We start from the raw sequence: 21,235 nt of genomic DNA, 5'->3' as shown, positions 1-21,235 counted from the left end.
AAGTTTATTGACATGGACTTAAGTGGAGCAAACTTTTTGACCACTTATAATGTGACATAAGCTTCTTTTTCTTTTTCAACTTTATTTATTGAAAATTAAAATTCTGTCATTTGTTGTTAAATAAATTAATTGAAAATTGACAAATCAAAATAAAACCAATAAAATATGTGTTTTAGCCGTCCAATTATCTCTTAATCAAATTAAAACATATTATTTTAGAGACTGCTCTAGTTCACATTTGTAATAAATTAAAACATACTATTTAACCCCATACCGTTATTTACATTTTTAAGAAGTTAATTGTTTATTTTAAACCATAAATTTGTGTTTACAGTTGGTCTCTTGTTATTTGGTATTAGATGGGTTAAACTTGTGAGTCTCATATCACACGAAGAATGCTTCAACTTTTTCATGGATGAAGAAGATTTCTCTGCATCTTCTTCTAAACAGTGCTATCCTTACTATCCGCACCCTCAGCCCCACCCTTCTGCCACCGGCACCACCACCACTACGCCCACCAGCATACATCATGCCTTTGAAACTTCTGAATTCTCCACTTTCTCCCCTGCTCGTGACCTCACCTTTGATTTCTCCGGTAAGTGGGCTACCGATATCCTCCTGGAAGCAGCAACCGCTATTGCAGATCGGAACAGTGGACGTTTCCAGCAACTCATGTGGATGCTGAACGAGCTTAGTTCACCTTACGGTGACACCGACCAGAAGCTTGGTTCTTACTTTCTCCAAGCATTGTTTAACCGCATGACCGACTCTGGTGAGCGTTGCTATCGAACCTTAGCCTCGGTATCTGAGAAAACCTGTAGTTTCGAGACAACAAGGAAGATGGTATTGAAGTTTCAAGAGGTAAGTCCCTGGACTACCTTTGGTCACGTTGCTTGTAATGGTGCAATCATGGAAGCTTTCGAAGGTGAAAGCAAATTACATATAATTGATATAAGCAGCACTTATTGTACTCAATGGCCAACCTTGCTTGAATCCCTAGCGACCCGCACCGATGAAACCCCACATTTGAAGCTGACCACAATCGTTGCTACCAAAAACGGTGGTGTTCCTGGGAGTAGTACTTCAGGAACAGCAGCAGGAAGCTTAGCTTCAGTCCAAGATATAATGAAAGAAATAGGAAACCGAATGGAAAAGTTCGCTAGGCTTATGGGAGTTCCCTTCAAATTCAACGTAATACACCATGGCGGTGATTTATGTGAGTTAGATTTATCAAAACTTGATATAAAAGAAGATGAGGCCTTAGCCATCAACTGCGTTGGCACGTTGCATTCCATCAGAGCCGTTGATAATCGTAGAGATATGATGATATCGAATTTCAAGAAACTGCAGCCAAGAATAATCACGGTTGTGGAAGAAGAAGCTGATCTTGATGTAGGGGTTGATGGGATGGAGTTCGTAAAGGGTTTCCAAGAATGTTTAAGATGGTTTAGGGTTTATTTTGAAGCCCTGGATGAGAGCTTCGCTAGAACAAGCAATGAAAGATTGATGCTGGAACGTGCAGCTGGTCGAGCCATAGTTGAGTTGGTGGCTTGTGCACCATCCGAGTCCGTAGAGAGACGAGAGCCGGCCAATCGATGGTCAAGACGGTTCCATGGAAGTGGGTTTAACCCCCTGGTTTTGAGTGATGAAGTGTGCGATGATGTACGCGCCTTGTTGAGAAGGTACAAAGAAGGTTGGTCCATGACACAGTGTTCCGACGCCGGAATATTCTTGTCTTGGAAAGATCAGCCGGTGGTTTGGGCTAGTGCATGGCGGCCTTGACGACTGTGGTAGGCTTTTCTTTTTTTTTTTTTTTTGGCCTGGGAGGATATAAAATTGCCAACTGAATTAGCCAAAATCGATTTGTATAATTTTATTTTTATAAATTGAACTGAATATACATTTTGGAACGGTTCTTAGTTCAGTTAGCAATTAAAAGTTTTATTTAAATCATTATTTGTTTTAAGAAAATTCAAATTATTATATTTGAAGCTCTTAATTTAAATAAAATCATCCAATAAAATATTAAATTATTAAGTTATAATTTCTAGAGTCTAACAAACATTAAACATTCTCTCTCAAAAAAAAAAACCATTAAACATAATGTTACATTAGATATGATCATCAATATTGTACATTTTAGATTTTACAAAAAAATGGAAGTCAAAATATTTTATTGTATTTAAAATATAGTATTATTAAATGAAAGGTTATTGTTTCTAGTATTTCAATATATTTTCGATTAATTTGCATATTATTTTAGCAAACTTGATTAATCAATTTTTTAAATTAGTTAATAGAAAATTAAAATTCTTTTACATCTTCTTTCAATTTAATCAAACTAATTTTGATCACCGATTGATTCAAATAAATTTATTCAAGAAACAAATTCAAGGGACATGGAATTTTTCCCAATTACTTTCTTTTCAAACATGGATAAGAATAAGGTGAGATTAAAATATTACGAAGAAAATACAAATTGTCATAATGTATCATGTTACATTTAAAACATAATTATTAGATACAAAACTGTACAATCATGAATCAAAATAAATAAAAAATGTGCTTATTAAATATAAATTTGTTGAGCAATGATTTGATGTCCTTTAGAGCCACTTCAAATTAGCCCATTGCAATTTTTAATCAAGAATCTGGGGTAGAAACAATTTTCTTAATTTAAACATAAGGTTGGCATTGACCTAAATAAAAATTAGCAAGGCTAAGTAATATTTTAAATATCGTTAATATGTATGTCCAAAAATGAAATGGGGTTGGTATTTGGTGTAAAAGAGTGATATCAGCTTAGGGAAATTAATGATTTTAATAACAAAAAGCAGGTTTGATTAAAAAATTTTATATATAAGAAAAGGAAAGAATTGTAATTTAATTTCGAGGGTAGAAGTCAATTCAACGTAAATCCTTTAATTATATTATTAATAAATTAGATATATCATATAAATTTATTAACTTTAAAATTTGAAAATAGTAAAATAAATTATCCTATACACATGCCGTTGAAAATAATTAGCCTAAATATAATTATTTTAATTATAAGTTCAAGTTAATTTTTTATCCTCAGTTTATTTATTTATTTCAGAAAGGTAAAGCTTTGGTTTTGCCTATAACATAATACATATGTTTTGCTCCCTATTTGGCCCACAAACACAAAAAAAGGAAAACGAAAACGGAGAAAGGAGAAAGGAGAAAGGAGAAAGGAGAAAGGAGAAAAAAAAAATAAAGTAATAAATTTGGTATAATGGGAACTACCATTTAGGGGGTTCCATCTGAATCTACTTCATTCTTCCCAATTCTTTTTTCTTCTTTTACAAGCAAAATCCGTAGATAAGTTGTAAAAGCAAAAAAAAAAAAAAAAAAAAAAACGAAACAAAAGAGATTTCTAGGGCCAGACAAAGGATATATTGGCTTTAGCTGCACACGTTGCCCATTTCTAAGCTTCCATCCCACCATTGATTTTCCTCAAATAAGATTAGTTCATCTTTTCCCCTTGTTATCATGTCCCTTGAATCCGCCTCAATATTTCTGCAGACAATAAGTTGAGAACCTTCTCTATTTTGTATGATTGATGTTGTTCCAAATGATAACCTCTCCGGTCCCTTTGGAATGCTAAGACACTAACTTCATTCTACTTTCTAAATTGTAGGGCATATAAAATCTCTCATTTGTCCATTTCTTACGTGGTAATGATTTCTCTTTTGGGATCTTCTCTATCAAACGCTTCCATGATGTACACATGCAAATCGCCTATTATATGAATCTCCCTTGTTGGATTGCGGGAAACTGCAACAAATAGTAATGCAAACCAGAAAGTAATTGCAGCAAAATGAAGAACAAATGGGTTGTATTTTCTAAGCCTTTAATTCATGGAAATACAAGAATAAATTGCGTTAGATATGTTCAAAGAAAGAGATGAGGAAAGAAATAGAATCAAGATTAGGAAAAATAACAAACAAGTGCATAACGGAATTCATTACCAATTCTAACTTATTTCTCCCCTTTAAGTAGCAGATCCTAACTCTCGTGCAAATACCCCTTTGCTGACTTAATTATATCTGACATGGCATTCATCAAAAAATAATCAAATCTTCTAGAATTTATCCTTGCCTATAAACTTCTTGGTCCTTGTTGATCATTGGGCCTAGCCACACCCATGGGTCCTTCTTGCTCATTGACTTCATTCACGAAAAGATGTGAGGATATGTTCCTTGTCTTCCTAAGTTGCTTCACTAATTGGAAAACCTTCGTTGTTCATCTGAGTAATTAGAACGATGTTGACTGCCTCCAAATGTGTGAACATTTAGAGTAAAAATTGTGAAAAAAAAAATATAAAATCAATGTAGCATTTGCAAGTGAACAGGTCAAATTGTAATATAAGTTAGTTTTACAACAAAACACAGGGAAGTATTTCGAGGATTGTACCCAAGGGAGATTGAATTAAATCTAAATATATTATCTACACTAGCATATCTAAATAGTAATTACCAAAACTAACAACTAAAAACAAAGTTAACAAATAGAAATCTCTCAATTGACAGACAGAAGAGTAACTCGCTTCAATGGTTGTAATTAACTTTGGAACTTGGACTTTCATTAGAGAATTAGTTAGTACTTAAACAGTATTACCTCTCGGCCTTTACTACTTAACTAATCGACCAATACATACTTATCTCTTGACCTCATTTTCCTAACCGGGATAATCCACGATTTACTCGGTAAACTTATCTCTCGACCTCATTTATCCTAGATTACTTCCTAGAGTCGTCAATCCTAGGGCATGAATTTATACCAACTAATTCTATTGGAAATCCCTAATTCTTTCGTTTTTCATCCTACATTCTCTCGTTAATCTCCTTAAGGATCTAGCCACTCATGAACACAACTTTCATATTTTCTAAAATCAATTTAACCATGCACAAGCACACAAATAAATTAAAATGATAAAAGGATAGAAATTGCTTTGTTTGATAAACTTGATGCGCTCGAAATCGCGAAATCCTTTGACAGTGATTGAGATATCGTCAATTGCAAACAAGAAATGAAATGGAAATATTGAAATACTTAATAATGAAGACTTGGAAGAATAAGAAAATAAGTTGTCTTTTAAAATAAACTAAAACAAAATAAAAACCTAAAATTACTAAGGACGCTTTTTTAGTTGGCATGGTTGCCGTGCAGGATGAAAGCCCGTTCTACAGGGCACGCTTTTAGTGAATATTTCTACCACCTTAGCTGAAAACGCGTCCTGTGGGATGCATTTCCCCCTCTCTTTTTTAACCCCCACCCTAACACATGAAAACTTTCTAAAACCCGAGAATCTTTATCCTAATTTTTCAGACATATTAGAAATCTCATGATAATTTCAGATACGTTTGCTACATATTATATATATTTTTAATCTAAACACTTCTAACAAGACATTTAAAAAAAAAACTACTAAAACTTGTCATGTCCAATCTTTTTGAACCATTTGAAGTTATGTTTGATATTCGGGGTAGTATTTGGTATAAAACGAGTGTTCGTTCTGTTTGAGACCTTCCATAACTAAATTTTAAGTAGATTGTCGGTATAAAGAGATTTGTGTAAGGATAAGATTGTTTACGTTAAAGAGTTGAATTTTGAAAATCGACCCAACACACTAAATTAGATCAAGTAAGTTTCCTGGGTGTTCTTATTGCATAATTAGTACTCTTCTTTTCTACATAATGATTTCATTTTAAACATGTGTTGAAGATGAGTCGACGAGTTAAAGCTGTTATTTATTATGATTGTGAAATTTGTAATATCAAAATTACGGTCGTTTTTTCATCAGCCCAAACAATGGAATTGGCTTTCGACCAGACCATACAATTGCTGGAGCTTCAATCCTAAATTAGGTGAAAAGTGAGGAGTTCAAGCCGGAGAAAATTTTGAGCTTCAAATATAAATATCTAGAGTCAGTGGAGCTTTTTTGATGTGAAATATTTGAGCTTAGAGGCAACATGGTGATCGAGGTAATTCTCAAGACACATTGCTCTAGTGGATCATCTATACTAGAGTTATATGTGAGTTTGTCGATGTCTATGAAGGTGGTCCAAGTTTGACAATAGTTCTAGTTAATGTCAGAACGATACATGAAGTTGAAAGTCCAACCATAAAGTTGTGCAGTGGGTTATATCATTGTTGCAAAGCTCCCATTATAAAATCCCAGAATTAACAATGGGAAGATATTCACTGGTTTCAGCCCTCAATTTCAACTTTGGCACAAAGTCCATCCAATAGTTGAGGTTTGTCAATAACTGCAACTTCGACACCTCGACATGACATTCTTTTAGTGCTTTTGATTTCAACTTGCAAAGGTTGATGTTTTATGTTGGAAATACTTATATGGTTATGCATCAAGTTACACCGGGGGGTAATTCATAAGTGATTTTGGTTGTAGGTAAACAAGAAGGAATGATGTACTCCCTACAACCTGCACTAGAGAAGGGTCATCCAACCTTGGACATGCAACTAGAGTTGATAGCGATGAGGAATCTAAATTGGATAACAATCCCATCTGAGAGTCCGGGCTGGATGGTTCAAAAATTGCATTGATTTATGAACCAAAGTCAATTCCTATTGAACCAGAAGATAGTGGTTCCAATGGTGAAGGTTTGGGCAATGTTGTAGGAACCTATCCAAATTTTAAGGTATATGCACCTTCAACCCATATGCATAGTGTTAACCTAAATGTTGAAGGTGTGTCACATCCTGAAAACTGGATTAGAAGAAATTAATATTGTGAAATTATTTCAAGTGAGTTAATCTTGTTCAGTGGATAGGTGTTGTGCTTGTGTATGAAAGGTTTTGGGTTCGAATCTTTCCTTTGATTTTTTTATTTTTATTCCAACCCTTATCTTTGAACGTTTGACTTATAAATTATTTTCACTAAATGATGAAAAGAATGAGCCTTCTAGTTCAGTCGTAAGGCATTAGTTTATCCTTTGGTCTTGTGTTTGAATTCCTGTGTATGTAAAATGGAAAATTTATTTTTATTTTAAACTTTGAGAAAAATCTGATGTGGATATTTGCCAAGAGTTAGTGGTAGTTTTATTAAAAAAAAGTGAGGGATTAACTCCTAAAACCCCTCCACAAAAATTTGTTGTCCCTTTTTCTCCCCTACTCTCTTTTTTTTTCTTCTTTCCCCTTATTCTTCAATTATTTTTCTTCTTTTCTTTTCTTTTTCTTTTTTTTGAATTACTTCCCTGGCGTTTTTTCACTTCTACTTTCTCTTTTGTTTCATTCTTTGTTTCCTCTAAAGACAATCGTAGAAAATTCTTATTTTGAGGAATTTTTATTTATTATTATTCCTCTGCTACTACTCTATTATCACAGTGTTTCTATTCTGTCGTATTTTTGAATGGGGAAATTCTTATTTTCGTCTTAGTATAGGTAATGTATACGATTTTTATTTTCTTTCTTTTCATGGTAAGAATAAGGTTTTCTTTTCCATATGAAGGGTAGGGGCTTTAATCGTTGTTATGAATATATCAGAAGAATTTTTGGCATTTTTGAGTCTATTAATGATAATCATTTGTGCTTTGGTTAGGGGAAGGATGTAAGTTTAACGACAATACCCCGTCGAACTATGTTTCGACGTTAAGTTGATGTTTTGCCAGGTAAGCTTGGTATATTAGTTTAGGGACTGGTTTTGCTAAGTTGTGTTTATCAAATTCAAGTTTTGGTGTTGGTATTGGGTTAATTTATTATTGTTAATTGATGTGATATAATGTCATATGTAGGATTCGAGAGTGCTCATTTGTGTGGTTAATCAAAATAACAATCAAGTGCATGTCTCTAACCCAAAACACAGTTTCAAAACCTAGAAATAAAAAAAAACAATAGCAAATTTTAAACTGCAGGCTACGACACACGACTGTGTGGTAGGCCATGTGGAGGAGACGGCCGTGTGTAATTTAGTAGCCTGTGTGGTAAGCCGTGTGGAGCACACAGTCGTGTGAAACTACATGGACCGTATGGACCACATAAGCTAGGTTTTTGGGTAGTGTGGACCTTTTGGGTTAATTTTGAGGCTCAATTAGGGGTCGATTAAAGGACTTGGAAATTAGGTTCGTGGGTATTATGTAGGCTCAAAAAAGCATAAGTTTTAGTAAACAAACATGGGTAAGTGTAGGAGGTATGTTAAATAAGTTTCGATAAGTATAATAATGCATTATGATTTGCTATAAGTAGGTATGTGAGTTAAGCATGACTATTTTGTAAACCATGTATGTTATACGTATTTTGTTATCTGTTCTGATAAGCTATTTGATTCGACCATGTAATATGAACATATGATATTATGATTCTGTATGTGCATTGGGGTGGGTTATGATGTTGGAGGAAGTGTCTTCAAGTAGTATTATTGTATTTTCATCTTTGGCAGCTCAACTGCACCTTTTTGAGTGGCATACCACCATGACCTAGTGTGATTGGATGGATGGAACCTTATAGTCCTAATTGGTGCGGTTGGTTGGACGAAGTTGGCTTGTAGCGGATGGGGGTAGGATTTGTGTATGTATTTGTTCTAATCTGATATGATATATGTGTTTCTGAAAACTTGACAATCTGGTCTGATATATGTTTATGAAAATATGATATTCCAATCCGAATTATGTTTCGGAAATATGACATAATGATCTGATATATGTTTTTGGTAATACAACATTTCGAGATATTTTCTACATTATAAGAAAAATTTTGTGATGACGTTTACATATGTGCTTGTTAAATAAAATTATATTTGTGGGTCGAGTCACACATTGGGCTTTTAGATATTCGTTTGTTTAATAGGTTCCTGGTTAACTTCCAACTTAGGATTGGACGGCGTGCGGGAACTCAGATTGTTTTCTCAAATAATTAAAATTTGGTGATTTTCGTAACTATATATTTTTGGACTTTTGGGTCTGTAATCCATTTTTGGGTTTGGTTTTGGTTTTGGTTTTGGTTTTGTTTTGTTTTGTTTTGCATTGCTTTGTTCGTCGATATTTGATATCTTCAAACTTAAAACTGCAAATATCATACGGGTTAACCAACTAAAATTTAGATTTTAAAACTAAAACTCTGAAAAAATTTCTGCTAAAAGTATAAGTATCAAATTAAGCATTTTTCAAAAAATAAATGAATTTTCTACTTGATTTCATAAAGAACTTGTAAGTGCTTTGCCGGGAACAATATTTTTGGATCATACAATTTCTAAGCTAGATTTAAAATTAGTTTTTCAAACGAGATTAAGTAACTTCTTATGATTCGACCATAACGATAGGGCTAGGTTTGGGGTGTTACATTTAATGGTATCAAAGCTAGGTTGTTAAACTCGGGCTGTGATTTTTGGGTTCCAATATTTTTTAAATGAAATTGTTTTAATTCAGAATTTGGAATTCTGATAACATATTTTATGTCTGGTTATAAAATGTGAATTTGAGCCTTCGACATCAGTCCAAGTATGTATGTATACTTCAATTAACTGTACTTTAGTAACTTTTACTTTAGTACTTTAGTAAAGCCATTAGATTTAGAAATTATAAAATAAGACATCTCTATCTTAAGATAAGTATATCGAATAAACTTTAAACTTAGGGTTTAAACATAAACCTAAGCTCAACTTTGTGATTCTGAACTATAGAAAAGTAAGATAATGTTTTTGTTGTATATGTGATCTTGGTGTGCGAGGACGTGGCGGTCGTTGTCGAATGACTCACGCTGTGTCCTCTTTTCTGAGCAGCTTGCCTAATTTCTAAATTAGCGATGCTGTGGAGATGTCTATTTCTAAGGGTGGTAATTGGAAAGTTGGAGACGATGTTATGTCCTAGGATATGCTTAGAGATCTACAAAGGGCCGCTAAGGTCCAATCTGTATCTGTGAGTTAAGGATATGTGACTGAGCGACTTCGGCTGAATGATACTAAGTTAGCGAAAGGGATTAATCGCTTAGAGAAAGAGGAAAAGGAAATGAATAAGTATGAAATAAAAAGAGCTTTGGTCGTGTTGACTTGAATATGCAATTTAGGAAACGAGCCAAAATAGTTAGGCCTCAACGGCTTGAGGCAATTGTAAGTGTATTTTAATTCATGCTTATTGTGGTAGGAATCATTCGGGTGTGTTGGAGGAATGGGGGAGTGTGTTTTAGATCTGGATTTAATGAGCATCGTGTCAGGAATTTTTCACGACATTCCTTTAGTCAGATGCAAGTGTCAGCTCAGAGAGGGAATCAAGGATTAGTTTGAACAACTAGGCATCAAGAGGATAGAGATGCATTTGGTAACAATCAAGTTTCATCTGGAACTATACCCTGTATTGATTAAGTGTTTGATTGTTATTAGAGTTTCTGAGGCTTTGGGATCGTATTATTAGTAGAAAATTGTCTGGGTTTGCATTGAAATCAGAGTTGCACAGTGATAGCGTGGTGATCAATTGGGAAAAAGAAAATTTAAATTTTGTGGTGAAGTGTATGGTGTGACAGCGGGAATTTCGAGGACGAAATATTTTAAGGAGGGGTGAGTTGTCACATCCTGAAAATTAGGTTAGAAGAAATTAGGATTGTGAAATTATGTCAAGTGAGTTAATCTGGTTCAGTGGATAGGTGTTGTGCTTGTGTTTGTGAGGTTTTGTTTCAAATATTTCCTTTGAGTTTTTGTTATTTTTATTCCAACCCCTATCTTTGAACGTCTAGCTTATATATTATTTTCATTCAACTGATGACAAGAATGAGCCTGCTGGTTCAATGGTAAGGCATTTGCTTATCCTTTGGTCTTGTGTTTGAATCCCTGCGTATAGAAGTGAACAAATTATTTTTGTTTTAAACTCTAGGAAAAATCTGATGTGGATATTTTCTAGGAGTTAATGGGTAGTTTTATTAAAAAAAAAAGTGAGAGATTAACTTTTCAAATCCCTCCACAAAAATTTATCATCCCTTTTTCTCCCCACTATCTCATTTTCTCCTCTTTCCCCTTATTCTTCAATTATTTTTCTTTCTTTCTTTTCTTTTTTTTTTAGTTACATCCTTGACATTTTTCCACTTCTCCTTTCTCTTTTGTTTTATTCTTTGTTTCCTCTAAAGACAATAGTAGAAAATTCTAATTTTGTGGAATTTTTCTTTATTATAGTTCTTCTATTACTGCTCTATTATCGCAATGTTTCTTTTGTGTCATATTTTGAATAGCGAAAATTCTTATTTCCATTTCAGTATAGGTAATGTATACGATTTTTATTTTCTTTCTTTTTGTGGTAAGAATAAGTGTTTCTTTTCCATATGAAGGGTAGGGGGTTTAATTGTTGTTGTGAATATGTTGGAAGATTTTTGGCCTTTTTGAGTCTATCAATGATAATCGTTTGCGCTTTGGTTAGGTGAAGGATGTGAATTTAACGACAGTACTCTGGCGAACTAAGTTTCGCTGTTAAGTTGTTGTTTTGTTGGGTAACTTTTGGTATATTAGTTTAGGGATTAGTTTTGCTAAGTTGTGTTTATCAAATTCAAGTTTTGGTGTTGGTATTGGGTTAATTCATGATTGTTAATTGATGCAATATAATGTCATATGGAGGATTCGAGAGTGCTCATTTGTGTGGTTAATCAGAATAACAATTAGGTGCATGTCTCTAACTCGAAAACATAATTCCAAAACCAAGAAATTGGAAAAAATAAAAAGAAATTTTGGACTATAAGTAATGACACAGGGCTGTGTGGTAGGCCGTGTGCTATGTATAATTTAGTAGCCTGTGTGGTAGATTGTGTGCCCCACACGACCGGTGTGGTTGGCGGTGTGAAGCACACGCTCGTGTAAGATTACATGGATCGTGTGGACCACACGGGCTAGGTTTTTGGGCCGTATGGGCATTTTGGGCCAATTTTGAGGCCCAATTAGGGGCTGATTAATGGACTCAAAAATTAGGTCCTTGGCATTATGTAGGCCCAGAAAAGGATAAGTTTTAGTAAACAAACATGGGTAAGTGTAGGAGGTATGTTAAATAAGTTGCAATAAGTATAATAATGCATTATGATTTACTATAAGTAGGTACATGAGTAAGCATGACTATTTTGTAAACCATGTATGTTATACGTATTCTGTTATCTATTCTGATAAACTATTTGATTTGACTATGTAATATGAACATATGATATTATGATTCTAAATGTGCATTGGGGTGGGTTATGATGTTGGAGGAAGTGTTTTAACGTAGTATTATTGTATTTTTGCTGGTTAAACTGTAGTATATGTTTGGAAACCTAGCTGTACCTTTATGAGTGGCATACCACCACAACCCAGTGTGATTGGATGGATTGACTCTTGTAGTCCTAACTAGTGTGATTGGTTGGACGGAGTGGGTGTATAGCGGATTGGGTAGGAATTGTGTCTGCATTTGTTCTGGTCTGATATGACATGTGTTTATGAAAACTTGACATATTGGTATGATATATGTTTATAAAAATATGATATTCTGATCTGAATTATGTTCCAAAAATATAACATAATGATCTGATATATGTTTTTGGTAATACAACATTTTAATATGATATTTGTACATTATAAGTAAACTTTTGTGATGACATTTACATATGGCTTCTAGCTTATTCATTTGTTTAACATGTTTCAGGTTAACTTCAACCTTAGGACTGGACGGCGTGCGAGAGCTCAAAATGTTTTCTTAGATAATTAAAATATGGTGGTTTTCGTAATTATCTATTTTTGGACTTTTGGGTCTGTAATATGCTTTTGGGCTTGGTTTTGGTTTTTTTTTTGTTTTCTTTTGCTTTGTTCGTCGGTATTTTATTTCTTCAAACGTAAAATTGCAAATATCACACAAGTTAACCAACTAAAATTCAGATTTTAAAACTGAAAGTCTGAAAATTTTTTTGCTGTAAGTCTAAGTATCAACTTCAACATTTTCTAAAAAATAAATGAATTCTGTGCTTGATTTCATAAAGAACTTGTAAGTTTTTTGTCAGAAACAATATTTTTGGATCACACGATTTCAAAGCTAGATTTTAAATTAATTTTTCAAACGAGATTAAGTAACTTATTGAGATTTGGCCATAACGTCTAGGTCGGGTTTTATGGTGTTACAAGGTGAGTTAGAATTTCCAGAACTCCCTTAAAGAAGATCAAGCTATGCAAGTTCCTCGTTATACGTTAGCGATTTACAAGTTTGCATGTAGTTTTTCTCAAAATATGCTTTTGTTGCTACGGCGAAGTAGTACAACATAAAGCACAGGGTAAACTTTTACGTTACAAAATCTTGATTGGAGAAATTTGAGGCATATTCTGTGATGTCGGATGACAAATGTTTATGGAAAATCACGAAATTTGTGAGAAAGAAGACGAGGTTCTGGACCATCAAGAAATATAGCGCTCCATATACTTTTGTTGTCAAAGGTACGTGACATGGTCATCCGAGATTTTATTCTAGCCTCATATATGGTATGTGGCACAATCAAATTTCTTTAAGGACCTGAACTTAAAGGAGCTTTGAGAGTTAATTGAGCAAATTAGAGATTTGGCAGACTTTGCTAGAAAGTTTGGGAAATTTTGTGACTGTCGGTAAATAATTAAGTTTCAATTCTGGTTTGATTAGGATGGAACTAACTAGTTCCAAAGTGGGAGACATAATAATTATCGATGATTGGCTAAAAGAGAGTGGGAGACTATGTATAGGAGTTATATAAATATAGGTGAAAGTGGACATTTTTGCAAAGAAAAAAATTCTCCTTAATTTTATTTACAAAATTTCTTCTTACTTGCACTGTCTTCTTCGATTGTTTTGAAAAGAGGAGAACTTAGGAGAGCTCTGCATGGAGCAGAGGTCGTGAGAATTGAAGTCTAGATGTAGAGAAATTCAAAAACTGGTAAGCTTCTTAACTTTTTATGCTTGAGAATTATTGAAAGAAGAAGGGCAAGAACTCTTTATAAGTTTCTATAAACTAAGTTCTAGGTTTTAAGGTTTAAATAAATTTGATTTAATTGAGATAAGTGGTTGTCATGCTTAGCTGCCAAGATGGAGGAGGCTCTGGCATTTGGACAAGCTAAGTTGACGAGGATAAAAGAAGTAAGGTAAGTTTCTATATTCTAGTTTTCGGTGATTGATGATGTTGTGTTGTTTGCTTGAACTACATACATGTCTGCTTTGAGTCACGACTAGAACTATGGTTGTGTATGGACATAGAAAATGGGTAAGTTGTGTATGCATAATATTGTGAGTGTGTACCCTTGCAAGTCTATTTGCTGAATGATACTTAGTTATGATTTGCTGAGTAGATGAATGGTGTACTATATGTTATAGTAACTAGTGAAATGAAATGTATGAAAATATGTGTTAATATTGTATATAGAGTACGGAGGAAATTTACTAGACAAGGTAGATGAAGTTAGGGATAATTGGAGGAATAGAGAAATGGTTGGATCATTAAGGGGAATACAAAGGATTTTGGTCACATCGTGGAATGTTATTGATTGGCTCGCTAGAGCGAAACCATGACAACGGTCTATCGACCCTATGGAATGACACCGCAATGGTAGCTATCAAATGGCTCGCTAGAGTGACACCGTGACGATGGTCTCTGGACTCTGAGGGACAGAATCATGGCGGTTATCAGCAGACTCTTTTGGGTGGCACTGTAGAAATGGTTATTAGGTCCTTTGGGGTGAGACCTCAGAAGAGGTTTAGTGATTCCTCAAAATCAGGAGTTCGGTAGGACATTAAGCACGAGTTCATATGTGTAAGACCATAGTTAGGCTATGGCAACATATGGAGTTTGCCAGGACATTAAGCATGGGTTCATACTATGTAAGACTATATCTGGTCTACGGTATCAGATAAAGTCCGCTAGGATGATGAACTAGGAAGCTGATAGGGCAAGAAAAGAGAGATCATTGTATGACTCGCGCGGGGAGTAGTATGATTGGATGAATGTGGCGTGTTTGAGAACACAAGTAAACGAGAAAGTGAAAGAAACCACCAAACTATGAAGATAAGAAAGGTTGGTAGAAGTGTCTAACGCCCTAATAATCTTAAGTTGGATTTGTTAAATTCTATCATAGTTGAGTGCTTGGTTCGGTGGCTGGAGGTGTTGAGCGTAAGATGTGGGTCGTAGGTTCGAGTCTTGGTAAAGGTTGTTCTATAGTTTTTGTTAATTGTAGTTTCTAGTGTACTGTTTGAGTTAAACTCTAAGAGGTGGTTGGATGGAGAGAAGAGTTAAGGGGTTAGTGGCTTAGTGGTTGGTGAGGATTAGATTTTGCTTATATTTTTGTTATTTGTTTTATTTGAAAAAAATAAATCTGATAAAAAAATCCCTCTCTTTTCCCTCACGTTTTTTTGTTTCCCCATAGTCCTACTTTTCTTTTTTATTTTTCCATTCTTCACGAAAGTTTTGAGAAGAAATTGGCAAATTTTCCATTTGACTTCTTGGTCTGTAGTGGCTTGCTTTCATTAATTCTTGATATTCAATTTAGTAGGGGGTGTTCGATTGTTTAGGTTTTTATGTGATTTTTTAGTTCGTCTCCTTTTTTACTGGCTATTGATTGGTTCTTCTTAAACTTTCATTTTTGTTAAGATGTGGTGGATTAAGTGTCATCGATTGATTGCCTTTTAGATAGGGTTCGCGAGACGGACGATCCACCAAAAAAATAGGAGTCGTGTGGCACTGTTCACTCAAGGGTAAGTGTTTCCTATCAATTTAGGGAGTTGTTAAGGGTTGAAAATAGGTTGGGTTGGTTGTAACGATTTTGCGAGCCAGTTTTGGTAATCATTAAGGTGACTTATTTGGTGACCTAATGGTTGTGTTTAAGGTTCTGGATGACTCGTGGGAGTTTTGGCATCAAAATTGGGTCAGGTGCGTAATGAAAAACTCAAAAATTAACTATCGACGAAAGCCAAATTGGGGCCTATCGACGCTACTCGAGTGTGTGGGCCCAATTTTTAGAATTTTTCCCTAGGGTTGCACATTTCATCCTTGTAACAGCCCGATTCTGGGCCTAGTCGGAATAGTGGTTTCGGGACCACAAATCCGACGAGGGAAAATATGGTTATTATTATATTTTTATGGTCTACAATTTCACGGAAAATTTTCGTAAAAATTTCGTTCGAAAATTTCGACGTTTGGGTACTCAATTTAGTCAAAAGGACTAAATTGTAAATAGTGCAAAAGTTGAGTTCTACATCTTAGAGGTGTCTAATTGTTATGAAATTTTAAATTGGAGGTCTTTATGTGGTAATTAGACCATTAGTTAGTTGATGGACAAAAATAGACATAAGAAATGGGTGAAATAGATTTTTTTAAATGGGGCATTTTAGTCATTTGGTTATTAAATAGAATTAAATGGGAAAAAGATGGCAAAATATGCTCATCTTCTTCATGGTGAACGAAATCAGCAAGGGGGAAGCCATATTTAGGGTTTTTAAGCTTTCAAGCTCCATAGTAAGTGATTCTAAGCCCCGTTTTTAATGTTCTTCGTATTTTTGGAGTCCCGGTAACTTGGTTTAGCTTATTCTACCATTAATTCGTGTTAGGGTTCATATTTGGAAAAATATCCATAGGTGAAATGTGTTTATTTTGCTATTTTATGGTGAAATGGTATATGAGTCTAGTTTCAGGAAAAATTTACGGAACTCAATTTGGAGCCCTGTAGCTCCAGATAAAAATAAATTAGCGACTATGACGCAGAAAAACAACTTGCTGGAAATTGCCTAAACAATAAAGTTATTCATGAATAAGTTTATATTTTGGTGTAGTTATGGGAGTAATTACTTATTTATCATGTGTTTACTTACTAAGCTATATGCTTACTCGATTTTATTTTCTCTTGGTTATAGTGACTTCCAACAACTCGGAAATTGGAACAAAGTCGGACAATCATCTACACTATCCTTCACATTTGGGGTATTTTACTACTAGTGTTCCGAAATTTTATGGCATGTATAGACACTTTATGTAATGTGGGATCATCATGTAAATATATGTTATGGTTCCCTTTTAAATGTAGTGTTTATTAATAGTTAAACTATATGTGTGTTTATACAAATGAAATTGGTTGGTATATTGGAATGTGTTCTAAATTTGCAGGAGGTTTAAGCAAAAATAAGTAGGAATGCTGTCGAAAATTTTTAAAAATTTAGTAATACCTCATACTCTGTTCCGGTAAGGAATACGGGTAAGGGGTGTTACAATCCTGATCGACTGTGGGCTTTTCGTAGGGTTGGTATGTGTGGTATAAGCTGTAAAACATGTAATCTACTACTCTCTTAGATTGAGATTGACGTAATAACGTTTAATATGCTTCGGGGTTTCATGATTGATTTTCGAGGTAGCCGGGAGAATTTTTTGCCATTAGTTGAGTTTGCCTACAATAGCAACTTCCAGTATAGTATTCAAATGACACCTTATGAGGCTCTGTATGGTCGTAAGTGTCCTACTCCGTTCTGTTGGACTGAGTTGGTTTTTGAGACCGAAGACAAAGTCAGACTGATTCAGAATCATCTTAAGGTGGCTTTTGATAGGAAAAAGTCTTATGCATATTTGAAAAGGAAGGACATCAAGCATTCTGCGGGGGACTATGTGTTCCTCAAGGTATCGCCATAGAAGAAGGTTCTACAGTTTGGACATAAGGGCAAGTTGAACCCTGGGTTCATTGGGTCGTATAGGATTCTGAACCGTGTGAGACCAATTGCTTATCAATTGGAGTTGCCTCCAAAGTTAGACCATATCCATGATGTGTTCCACATCTCCATGTTGAGGCAGTATCAGTCTAACCCATCTCATGTTGTTTCTGTCGAGGAGATTGAGGTTAGACTGGATTTGATGTGCGAGGAGGAGCTGGTTCAGATTTTGGATTGAGATGTGAAGGTATTGAGGAGGAAATCCATTCCGTTAGTTAAGGTTTTGTAGCAGAAGCATGGCATAGAGGAAGATACGTGGGAACCTGAAGACTTGATACATCAATAGTATCTGTATTTGTTTGAATCAGGTAAATTTCGAGGCTTAAATTTCATTTAGTGGGTAGAGTTGTAATGCCCCAATAATCTTAAGTTGGATTTATGAAGTTTTGTCATAATTGAGTGCTTGGTTCGCTAGTTGGAGGTGCTGGGTGTAAAGTGTGGGTCTCAGGTTTGAGTATTCGTGAAGGTCATTTTGTAGTTTTTGTTAATTATGGTTTCTAGTGTAGTGTTTGAGTCAAAATCTAAGAGCTAGTTGGATGGAGAGAGGAGTTAAGGGGTTAGTGGTTGGTTAGGATTAGATTTTGTTTTTATTTTTGTTATTTGTTTTATTTAAAAATAAAAAATTCTAATAAACCCAAAATTCCTCCCCTTTCCCTCACGTTCTTTTTCTTTTTCCATTCTTCACGTGAGTTTTGAGAAGAAATTGGCAAATCGTCCATTTGAGTCCTTGGTCTGTAGTGCCTTACTTTCATTAATTCTTGATATTCAATTAGTTTTGAGAAGAAATTGCTTTCATTTGAGTTTTTGGTCTGTAGTGCATTGCTTTCATTATATATTGATATTCAATTCGGTAGGGGGTGTTCAATTATTTAGGTTTCTACGTGATTGGTAAGTTCATCTCCCTTTTTGTAGGTTATGGATTGGTTCTTCTTAAGCTTTCATTTTTATTAAGATGTGGTGGATTAAGTGTAATCAATTGATTGAATTTTAAGTGGGTTTCGTGAGACGGATGATCTACCAGCAAATTAGAAGTCGTGTAGCAATGTTCGCTCAAGGGTAAGTGTTTCCTATCAATTTGGGGAGTTGTTAGGGGTTGAAAATAGGTTGGGTTGGTTGTAACAATTTTGTGAGTCGGTTTTGGTAATAATTAAGGTGACTAATTTGGTGATCTAATGGTCATTTTTAGGTTTTAAACGACTCGTGGGAGTTTTGGCATCAAAATCGAGTCAGGTGTGTAATGAAAAACTCGAAAAATGGTGATCGTAGAAAGCTGAAATTGGGGCCTATCGATGCCACACGGGTGAGTGCTTGGCCATGTGGTAGGCCGTGTCCGAGGCCGTGTGTCACACATGACCTAGGCCATTTTGGGCTGTGTGGGCTACACAAGCATGTGTGGACCATATGCTAGGTCGTATGTGCCATACGGGCTAGGCCATTTTGGGCATGTGGGCCCACAAGAGCAAGCCACACATGTGCGTGGGCCCAAATTTTAGAAAGTTTCCCTATGGTTATACATGTTATCCCGATTGACTGTGGGCTTTCCGTAAGGTCAATATGTGTGGTATAAGTTGTAAAGCATGATATCTGCTACTCTCTTAGATTGAAATTGACGTAATATTATTTAATATGATATATATGATCTACTCTGTTATGTATGAACATGTTTAGTATTTGTTATAAGAGCATGCGTATGATATTTGTTTTGGTATCTATCATTCTGTTATATCTGATATTATGTCTGTAACTGACAATGGGGCAAGTTATGTATGATGAGGAGGAAGTATTCTGTGTGAGGTAATATCTAGCCAAAATACTAGCAGCAATGCTGCAATTATTCTGAAAAGTGTAGTATGAACACTATGTGGTGTGTATGGCTGGGTGGGTGTTTTATACCCAACGTGGTGTGTTGGGATGGTCGAAGTTGGTGTGTAGTGGATGGGGGTAGGATTATGCATATCTGTATCTATATGATTCTATTATAATTCTTATTCTACAAAAGATTTACTTCTGTATCAGTTCTGCCATGAGATTGAATCTGAATTTATGCTTATGTATACATTACACACTGAGTTATCAATACTCACTCTCTGATTGTCTGTTTCATTCAAGTAACCCTCAGACTTAGGTGGGTCGATGCAACGGAAGCTCGGACGTAACCTTTTTTTTGTAAAACTCTATTTAGATAACTTGTTCAATTAAAATTCTGGGTTTGAGAGTTTTGTAATTTTGCGACTTTCAGGAGATTTGGGTTAAATTTTGGATTTGGATTTTAACTTGGAATATCTTGCATGGCATGTGATAAAACGATTTGCGAAATTAACTATTTTCGAGAAAACAAACTTGGGTTTTTAAAATATAACGACTTAAGAACTTCTACTACAAATTATTTGATTTATTTGAAAATGTAAACTATTGACGATTTTAATTGATAAGTATAACAACACGTTTTTAAATAAGTTTTCCTTTTTTGGTAACAAAAATATATGATGTTTTCAAAATGATAAGCTCGGATTTACTACTTTTCTTCGTAACATTCCCAGATTTGGCCATAACGTCTGCGCTGAGTTTGGGGCGTTACAAAGTGTCTAAGAATGTGGATAATGTTGTTGGTGAGGGAATTCACCAAATTGTTATGGAGGAAGGAATTTGTATATGCGGTCTTAACATGGCAGAGGAAATAGAAAGGATACTCTATTCGAGGTATGAAATATCCGCCATTTTGAGTACCAGTGGTTGACGAGTAAACAAGAATTAGGTGCAAGAAAGTAAGCCAATGAAGCAAATTCTGCGCCAAACGATCTGATTCGTAAAATTCACCAGAAATTCTATAGTTAAAAAATACTTCAGGATAGGATTGTGTGGAGCGGGAGAAATCATAGGGGCCATCAAATGAGGAAGTCCATTATCTTGGATGTAAATTCAATCGAAAAGTAGTGGAAGAAACGGAAGTCCATCAGGGCAATAGAACATGGGAAAAACCATGTGAGAATACCAAGGGTTGAAATGATTCAGGGATACATGGGATTGAGATAGTTTGTTGGAAACTATCCATTTATTTGAGTGTCTTAAAAGATTGGACTAAAGTGAACGCGTATTTTTGGGGTCCTATCATGACATTTGTCCACCAGGAACAAGGGATGTGGTTTAGTCAACCAAGCACCATATTTAAGTCTATAAAAGATGATATTAGAAAGAGACCTTATTCAGGCAAGGATTCTCAATTATGGCAAATACTTGGTTAAACACTAATAGTTGTCATCAGTTCGCAATGGAAAATATGGGTATCGTTAATGAGGCATAGTAAGAAGGGTATAACGAAGGTCAAGAGCAATTGTAAACAGGGTCAAGACTCCTAAGAGAATAATTCTAAAGTGTCATTGGTTATGATGAAACCTGTTGTTACGTCTGCCAAAAGTTGATTCAGAAAGAACAAGGCACTAGCTATGCCACAATATTTGCGAATTCTCCTACGAAATCCAGGATGTTCTAATACGATGCATAAAATCTCATCTTCCTAAGTTTTTATGAAGTCTTTCATGGCTACCTATGTATAG

The 21,235-nt window shown here is 34.9% G+C and overlaps 1 protein-coding gene across 1 annotated transcript; it reads left to right on the top strand.

Annotated features, from left to right (window-relative positions):
* Nucleotides 1-296: 296 nt before the first annotated feature.
* On the top strand, nucleotides 297-1,951 carry LOC105762024 (protein SHORT-ROOT). Its single transcript, XM_012579945.2, has one exon. It carries the CDS (start codon nucleotides 412-414, stop codon nucleotides 1,780-1,782), a length of 1,371 nt encoding a protein of 456 aa, XP_012435399.2. The 5' UTR covers nucleotides 297-411; the 3' UTR covers nucleotides 1,783-1,951.
* The last annotated feature ends 19,284 nt before the right edge of the window (nucleotides 1,952-21,235 follow it).

This window comes from Gossypium raimondii, chromosome 12 (assembly GCF_025698545.1).
Source record: "Gossypium raimondii isolate GPD5lz chromosome 12, ASM2569854v1, whole genome shotgun sequence".
NCBI classification, from domain to species: Eukaryota; Viridiplantae; Streptophyta; class Magnoliopsida; order Malvales; family Malvaceae; genus Gossypium; species Gossypium raimondii.
Note: the sequence above shows the minus strand (reverse complement) of the source record. Positions and strands in the feature narration are given on the sequence as shown.